Source organism: Podarcis gaigeae (genome assembly GCF_964106915.1).
Source record: "Podarcis gaigeae genome assembly, chromosome: 6".
In the NCBI taxonomy this organism is placed as follows: domain Eukaryota; kingdom Metazoa; phylum Chordata; class Lepidosauria; order Squamata; family Lacertidae; genus Podarcis; species Podarcis gaigeae.
The window spans coordinates 48,068,441-48,076,908 of record NC_139682.1 but is presented as its reverse complement, the minus strand read 5'-3'; the positions used below and the strand labels follow the sequence as shown (position 1 = coordinate 48,076,908).

General features: G+C 45.3%; 1 protein-coding gene across 1 annotated transcript; it reads right to left on the bottom strand.

Moving 5' to 3' along the window:
• Positions 1-235: 235 nt before the first annotated feature.
• Positions 236-6,914, bottom strand: CYB561D1 (cytochrome b561 family member D1; the record flags this gene model as incomplete). The annotated part of the gene is made up of 3 exons (XM_083745246.1): positions 236-820; positions 3,816-3,853; positions 6,785-6,914. 3 exons carry the CDS (start codon positions 6,912-6,914, stop codon positions 323-325), a joined length of 666 nt encoding a protein of 221 aa, XP_083601372.1. The 3' UTR covers positions 236-322.
• Between the last annotated feature and the right edge of the window lie 1,554 nt (positions 6,915-8,468).

Genomic DNA, 8,468 nt, shown 5'->3' with positions numbered 1-8,468 from the left:
CATGCAGGCAGCAAGTTGTTGATTCTGTTTTCTGGAAAAGCACCCTAGATTCAAGCATGAGGCTCAGCCAAGCACTTGAGTCTACCTGATCAATGAGCTGGAAAATTGAATCAGCATATTTCCAGAATGTTGGAGTACTAGTATTAGCATGTACTTGACCTAAAACAAAACAAAACGTCACTTTGACAAAACACGGTGCAGCACACAAAACACAGAATCAGGTGTCAACAGAGGCTAAATTCAGCTGTTATAAATACTAAGGATAGGAGAAAACAATGGGGATGAGATATTGATTCCGGTGGGTTCTGATGGGATCCAAGACTCAAATGTACTGTCTCTTCTTACGAGTTCTAGTAATCTGTTTCACAATAACCAAAGCAGGACAGAAAGGCAACCCCAGGCAGAAGTACCAAGCCACCCCTTTAATCTGGGCCTGAAACCAGTCAGAATAAATGCCCAGGGCCACAGTGAAGGTAGCTAGCAGATAAACTATCAGTCCGTACGTCATGTGGATGAGCCGGAGGCGACCCACGGACGAGATCCTCAGCAGCCGAGGAAAGCGAAGGCAGAATCCACACAAGACCTGCCCACAAGCTGCCAGGAGAGTCAGGAGGCCCAGAACACTGTGCCAGGAGACCAGGTGTGGAAGCTCACTCCGGTTCTTGCTGGAGACAATGAAAGCCAAGCCCAGTGTGGCTGCCACAAGCGCCAGCGTCTGGGCAGTCCAGTGCAGCTGCACTTTCATTTTGTGGGAGCAGGAGCAGAAGAGGAGGCCCTCTGGCGAGAAGATCAGGATGGCTTCCGTCAGGCACAGGCAGAACTGGGAATACAAGAACCCATTAGCAACCTAGCAGTGGAGCCCGAGTCACCTTCCCAATCAAATAATCATCAAAACAATAAGCACCGAAGCACAGCCAAAGCTTTGGAACCAGTTATGTACTTAGTCATAGCAGGCAGTAAGCCTCTTCCTAATTGGCACCACTTCAGACTGCAGATTGGCTGGTTTTTAAGTTAAAAGTGGAGCTATACCCTACACCTTTCATTCATTCACCACTCAGGGCAGCCAAGTGTCAAATAATGCATACTTGCAATGCTCCAATAGTTAGTAAACTCCCTGTACACTTATGACTAGCAGCTCAGGGGAAAGTATTCAGCCCAGCCTTCTCCCCTGCATGTTGTTTTTCCTATATCCAGGTATGGGTGTTGATGATGGGGAGGGCTGTTCATTTTTCAAGAGCATTCAGAACACACTTCTCATTTGCAACCTGAATTGACACGGTCTGGTGTGGCAGGGCGAGCTCTTCTGCCAAGTACATAAACGGGTCTCATGAGTTGGTGTTATCTAGGGTGGCTTATAACATACCAAGAAGAGCTGCACAGGGTTGGCATTGGGAGGTTAGCACCACTGGGCATCTGCTGAGGCTGACATCCTTGTGCAGAGGAATGCTGCTGACCCTGAAGTTTCCTGGCCCAGGTGGTTCTCCTCCTCCTCCTTGCTGTCCCTGCTGGTTCACCTACCAGCAACATCCTTCTCTTACTATGCATCCTCTCCTGGGGTGGTTGTGCAGATTGGGTCCAAAGGGAGAGGCTAAGCAAACGGGCAGGACTGGCAGTGACCAGGAGGAGGTGGGCTCTCCAAGGGCATCCTCCCATTGGCACTCCAAAGCCTGGTGCTGGTTCTGAACTTGCTGGACCATTTTGGGCTCTGCTACTGCTCCACCTGTTATGACCACTTCTAATGATAATGATAATAGAAAGATCCTAGGATTGGTTAAGATGCCAAGTCCAGCATATATTGGCTGCATCCTTTTTAAAGAAAACATATGGTCAACCTGCCACTGAAACTACCTATCTGTTGCTATTTGCACAGTGGCCCTGCAGTGGAATAAGCCATTTTCCTCCAGCAGAGGAAGAACAGAGAAATGAGATGTACCGGTACATCTATAGTGTATGCTTAAAAGCAGTTTTAATTTGGATTAACTATCACAGCTCCCTGAACACTGGGAAGTACAGCTTTATGGCAACAGCTCTGTAAAGGCATTGCTAGCACATAACATTAATCCTTTGCGTATGCACTCACAGCACTGTCTACAGTCATGGTGGGATTTCAGCCATGCTCCTCTACATGCCTGAATTAGATGGCTGGGGGATCTGCATGAAGTGTGCAGCCCTACACATCTAGCTTTGCTCTTGAGATTTGTGGACATCCCACAGGGTGGGGAAAGAATCCGTTTTTTCCCCAGGACACTTTCTCTTTACTTCTTGGTACACACTTTAGTGCTGAATCAAAAGAACAGGTCACTATCATACTGACCTGCCTTACCAATCCACAGCTTCTTTAAAAAGCTGCATAATGTAAGATGTTGTGGCCTTTATTTGAAATCCAAACGTTATTGGCTCCTGGCTGAGAGCAAGATGTTCACAGAGAAGCTTTGATATAGGGCAGCACTTTCATTCTTGGCAGTGATAGGCATATTTGACTCTTCAGATGCAGCATAACTGCTGAAGAAAGATTCAAGGGGCCAAGCTAGGAAGTGCCATTTTGCAACAAAAGAAAAGTTATTTATTGCAAGTGCGTGCAACAGACTAGCTGCCAAGACTCTAGAATGGTTCCAGTCTGGGGTTTATTTATGAGACCATTTTAATCCCATCTTTCAGTTCCCAAGAAACCTCCAAGGTGGCTTGTAAAAAAATAATGCACAAATTAAACACAATAATCTGCTAGAATATAGTTCAGTATTATGAGTACAGAGACTATCTGCTAGGGAAATGGCAAGTGCAATCTTAGGTTACAAACAGCTAATCACTTTTTCAGGAGAGTGGGAGCAGTTTCTGTCTAGTGGTGTCACCACTTGTACATATGTAATGCTGTGGGGAAGGGGAAGAAAATCTTTGGCAGGCAATTTGCTCCTTTTGTCAGAGGAGATGCATCTCTGGAGATGTCCCCTCTTTAGCAGTAGAAGGCACATGCTTATTATTATTGTTGTTGTTGTTAATATTATTATTATTAAATATTGAAATAGCATACAGAAAGCTTTGCAGAGTTTTTTCTTTCTTAAAAGAAGCACAAACACCAATCCGCTACAGCAGATAAAAAGAATAGGATAGGACAAAAAGAAATGTTATTGCAAGAACAATAACCTCCCCAACTTACCTTTATTCTGTTTGATAGCTTGATAGCTCAACACAATCCTGTGACATAATGGTTTACTTAGCACATACCCAAGAAGCACATGAAGGGGAAAAGTGACTCAAGGTCAGAAGTGAAAAGGCTTAGGGGGTTGGGGTGATGTGACAAGGAGAATGATGCTGGCCATAGTATGTCATTGTAAAAGTGTGGGGAAAAACCACAAGGATGGGGAACATGTAGCCTCCCAATAGTCAGCAGGGTCACTGGCCAGGAATGATGGAAGTCCAGCAACATCTGGAGGGTCACAGATTCCCCATCTCCGCCTTAAAGAAAACCCCACTAAGCATGTGTAAGAGAGTCCTATTGGAGCCATTATCGCAAACGTGCTTGAAATATAGCCACAACGAAAACACATGTCCGTTTAGAAGTGCTGGCAGAGCTTCTGGAGAGCATTTTGGATTTTAGCAAGTACCTCCCAAGGCACTGCAAAAACAGGTTTATCTGAAAGGCTCACTAGAGGGGGAAATTAATGTGTGTATTGTTAGCTGCAAAAGGAGGACAGAAGCCCTTCCACCTCTCTAAAAGATTAGTGTGTGTACACATCTCTAGGCTTTCTGCTGTATTCTCCCTAGGCAAAAACAGACAACATTCCTCTGATGTACTGAATAAGCAGGAAGCAACTTACTGCTATTGACATGAATGCAGGGTGCCAGGAAAACAAACCTATAAGAAAGAGAGAAAATGCTTAGCCGAAACTGTGTTCCAGTCCAAAAACAAACATGACTTCATCAACAGATTTGATTGCAGCAGCCCCTTCAAGCTAGGAAGTCTGATCTATCATAACCACTATCCATGTATATTGCTCAACACTGCAAGTTTTCCAAACATATGGCATGTGGAAGGAACTCTCGTTAATGCTTCTTGCAAGAGTTTCAGATGAGGCGGTGTTTGCCATAGCTTGGACCAACCTGATATTGACTTATCAGACTCACCTCAATAAAAATTCAGTACCTGTAGCGGCAAACAAACTTCCCTGATAGGCAGCTTGCCCACGATGGCCACCGCTACTGATCTCCCCCTGCTATAAGCAACCACAAGGGAACACAAAATGAACTTTTAATTTGAAGCATCCTTTGCAACAGTCAGGGATTCTATGGCAGAAGTGGAGGGCTTCTTAAAAAGTCCAGTGAACATACAAAGACTTCTCCAACCATACGAAACTATAGTACTGTAGGTGGATTTTCCCCTCATGTTCCTGTTCTATTAAGACTAGGGTTAGAAAGAAGATGTTCTAATTTAAAAGCTGGAAGGAGGAAAAGACTTTCCCAATGGGCAGGCCTCAGCTATTCCTTTTTAGCTCAGGAGAAACAAGGGGTGATATTCAACCAAGTTTTACCCAGAGTAAACCCACTGAAATTAATAAACATGGCTAAGTTAGGTCCATTGATTGTAATAGCAGTGCTCTGAATAAAAAACTTAGTTGAATACCACCCAATCCTCCTAAGATACAGCTTGAACCACTCAAACTCAGTAGGAATCAGATTGTAATTGCATATTAATTGCCTTGTTGATTTTAGTGGAAGACTTGTGCATGTGCTTAATTCCAATGGAAGCTCTCCATTTCAAAGTGCTTAGCTGTGGTTGACTCATGCCCAGTTATTAAAAGCATGTATAAAAAGCTCAAACCTAAAAAAAATGCCAAACTATGTTAACACAGACAGACACAATAGGACTGCCGGATCAAAATTTCAAAAACAAGAGCCTGCAGAGATCTGGTGTGTCTGCCCTATAAAGTTCACTGAAGCTGCTGGATTCTGAAATAAGAAACATCCATTATGTACTATAGAGCTGTCATGTTCTAAAATAAGACTTCCAGCAGCCAGAACGGAAGATAAAAAACCATTCCAGACTTCACTAGAAAGGACTCGCAAAAACACCCACACTGGCTATTAATAAATTACAAAAGGCAGCTATAGCATTTAAATGATTGCAGAAAACTAGGCAGAATATAATGCTATGTTAAAATATATGGGAACAAGCTTGAGTAGCTGTACTGCACTATGAAAATGGGCCAGACAGAGTAGCAAGCTGGGAAATTATGCCCAGTACGCCCAGAATTTTGGCTTCCTATTGAAGTAAATGGGACTGAATTGCTCAGTTAAAAGCTTAAGTCCAATACCTTTCACGAGGTTACAGTCTTGGAATTTAGAGAGCCAGAACATGGATATCCTTGCCCTCTTACAATACAAAGCCCCAACTAGCTGTTGTATCCACCTCAAAATATTATGAACTCCTGTATTTCCATGTAGGAAAGGACATGTGTATATTGTCATATGAAACAGTTAAGCACATGCCTTTTTCCTGCGTGTATATGAGCCACTGTGATGTAATGGTTAGAATGCTGGACTAAGACCTAGGAGACTGGGGTTCTAGCCCCAATCACTCAGTCATGAAGCTCACTGGATGGCCTTGGGCCAGTCACTGTATGTCAGTGTAACCAACCAGGGTTGTTGCAAGGTTAATATGGAGAGTCATGTATGCCACCTTGAGCTCCTTGGGGGAAAGATGGAGCATTCAGAGGCCATAAATTAAGGTTACCAGATTTTTTTCAGTGAATCCGGAGACACTTTTCAACTTCCTACTAAATAGATGGATTTTGTCAGGGAACTGATTTATAAATCTGGGGACTGTCCCCAGGAAACGGGGATGTCTGGTACCCTTACCATAAATGGCTTCAGCTTAGCACAGACACACAATAATCAGTGAAAAGATGCCCACTGTTGCTGCACATGTAAATCAATATGGGGGCTGCACAATTTTACATACACCAAACTGTTTTTTATATTATTATTATTATTATTATTATTATTATTATTATTATTAATTATTATTATTACATAGGTTAATAACATTTAAGTAGCTCCACAAAGTGGCTTATACAAGGGTGTAAGATCTTTAATCCAACAGTTTTTGAGCTCATTGCAGAAACTGACAGGGATATCTTGAAGCAAGCTTGGTCGGGATTAGTGTTTCAGGTGAACTACTTAGACAATGTTCCATTTAGAATTATTCAAATGTAGGTTGCACAATAATTGTGTCTGGGGGTTGTCTGTCCATTCACAAGTGTGAAACTGCAAATGGAGCAAGGACATCTGGCTAAACTGCTACTACAACCAAGCCAATGCTGTGTGCACATTTGCTTAATGCTGTTTCGGTGGTGATAGTGGCAGGTCTCCTGCCTGTGTGTGTAGTCGCCTTGTTAACATCCCTTCAACCACGCTGTCACATCACTTGCAGTCCGCTCATTTTTACATCAATCATCGACCTCTCCTTCTTGCAAAGATCGTAGAATCCCTCCTGTGTGTAGCCTGGGGAACCTAAAGCTTTCAACTCTGCCCATTACTTTCAGTGGGTCGACTCAGAGCAGGCCTAACCATGGAGAAAACGCAGGGAGCGGAAGCTCCAGCGCAAGAGCCACTTAACCTTGCGAAAGCGAGCCACCCGGTCCAGCAATTTGGGTACCCTAAAAACGTGGCCGTGGCGCACGTCTTCCAAGGCGCATCCTGGGCAAGTAGAGGAACCGGTGCCCTTCCCCGCCCCCTTCGTCCCGTTACTTTGCCTTGGGAATGGAAGCGGGAGGGAGAGTCAACTCACTGGTGCCGGGCCTGGAGAGCAGCAGCAGCAGCGCGGTGGTGCCCAGCGCGGCGAGGTGCGCCAGGACCCCGCAGCCCCGCCGCAGCCAGCGCAGGGCGCGCCGCTCCGCGCTCGCCGGGGCGCCTGACATTGCAGAACGCTTCCGCCTTGGGCTGTTGTTACAGGCGGGGAAAGGAGCGGGCAGGGCGCGGCTTGCTGCCGGTGGCGACGCACACCTGTCGGGGAGGGAGGCGGAGCCCAGGCCACGGGGCGGGTCTCTCGGGGGGAGCTGAAAGGGAAAGGGCCACCGTGGGCGCGGCGTGTCCACTTGGGCTCACCCGTTTCGCCTTGAGGGCAGGCGGCAGAGGTGGCTCCGTCCTGGGGAAGGCTTCGTCTCTCCCCACCCGCAACCCATCTCCATCCCAGTGGCGTAGCATGGGTTGTCAGCACCCGGGGCAAGGCAGGTAATTTGCGCCCCCTAACCCTAACCCCCAGATGTTGCGCCCGGTGCGGCCGGCCCCCCCTGCACACCCCACGCTACGCCACTGCTCCATCCCCGCCATAATAATAATAATAATAATAATAATAATAATAATAATTTATTATTATTTATACCCCACCCATCTGGCTGGGTTTCCCCAGCCACTCTGGGCGGCTTCCAACAAAACACTAAAATACAATAACCTATTAAACATTAAAAGCTTCCCTAAACAGGGCTGCCTTTAGATATCTTCTAAAAGTTTGGTAGTTACTTTTCTCTTTGACATCTGGTGGGAGGGCGTTCCACAGGGCGGGTGCCACTACTGAGAAGGCCCTCTGCCTGGTTCCCTGTAACTTGGCTTCTTGCAGCGAGGGAACCACCAGAAGGCCCTCGGCGCTGGACCTCAGTGTCCGGGCAGAACTGGGGGGGTGGAGACGCTCCTTGAGGTATACTGGACTGAGGCCCCAAAGCAGTAAGGCTTCTAGGGGAAAGGGTGTCGTTTTTGAGTAGGGTGGAAATTCCGCGATTTCTCACCCTAGGAAGGATAGAGTTGGAAGGATACTAGTCCAAATTAATGAATGTTAGAACGATGTTGGTTTAGAAATTAAGTGGTTTTCAGCTGTAATGATTAAGTAAAAAGAAAAGAAAGGTTAAAAATTAAACAAAAATTAAGGGAGAGGATTTGCTGAATTAATAATTAGAAATTGGAATACAGAAAGGGGAGGTATGAGGAGGTCGGGGAAGTAAGTTATAAGAAAATAAGGGATTGAAATTATACCTGTTTTTGTTTGTATTTTGTTTGTATTATTGTTTTTCTTTTATATAATTTTTGAAACTTCAATAAATATCTTTTTTTTAAAAAAAGGAAGGATACTAGTCCAACCCCCTGCGATGCAAGAGTCCCAGCTAAAGCATCCTTGGAAGATAGCCATCCAATCTCTGCTTAAAAACCTCTAAGGAAGGACTCTCTCCACCTTCCGGGAGAGTCTGGTCCACTGTTAAACAGCTCTTACAGCCAGAAAGTTCTTCCTGGTGTAGCTTTGTGACCATGGGGAGAAAGGGGGCTCTGCTAATGCACTGCCCTATATGTGTGGTTTTCAGAGGACCCTGAGCATTCAAACCTGATTTACTTGCTAGGTGGGGCAGGCGATATTTAATGAGCATTTATTCCGATTTGTTTGTGGGGAGGTTAGAAAAAATTACAACAAGCAAATGTTGTCCCAC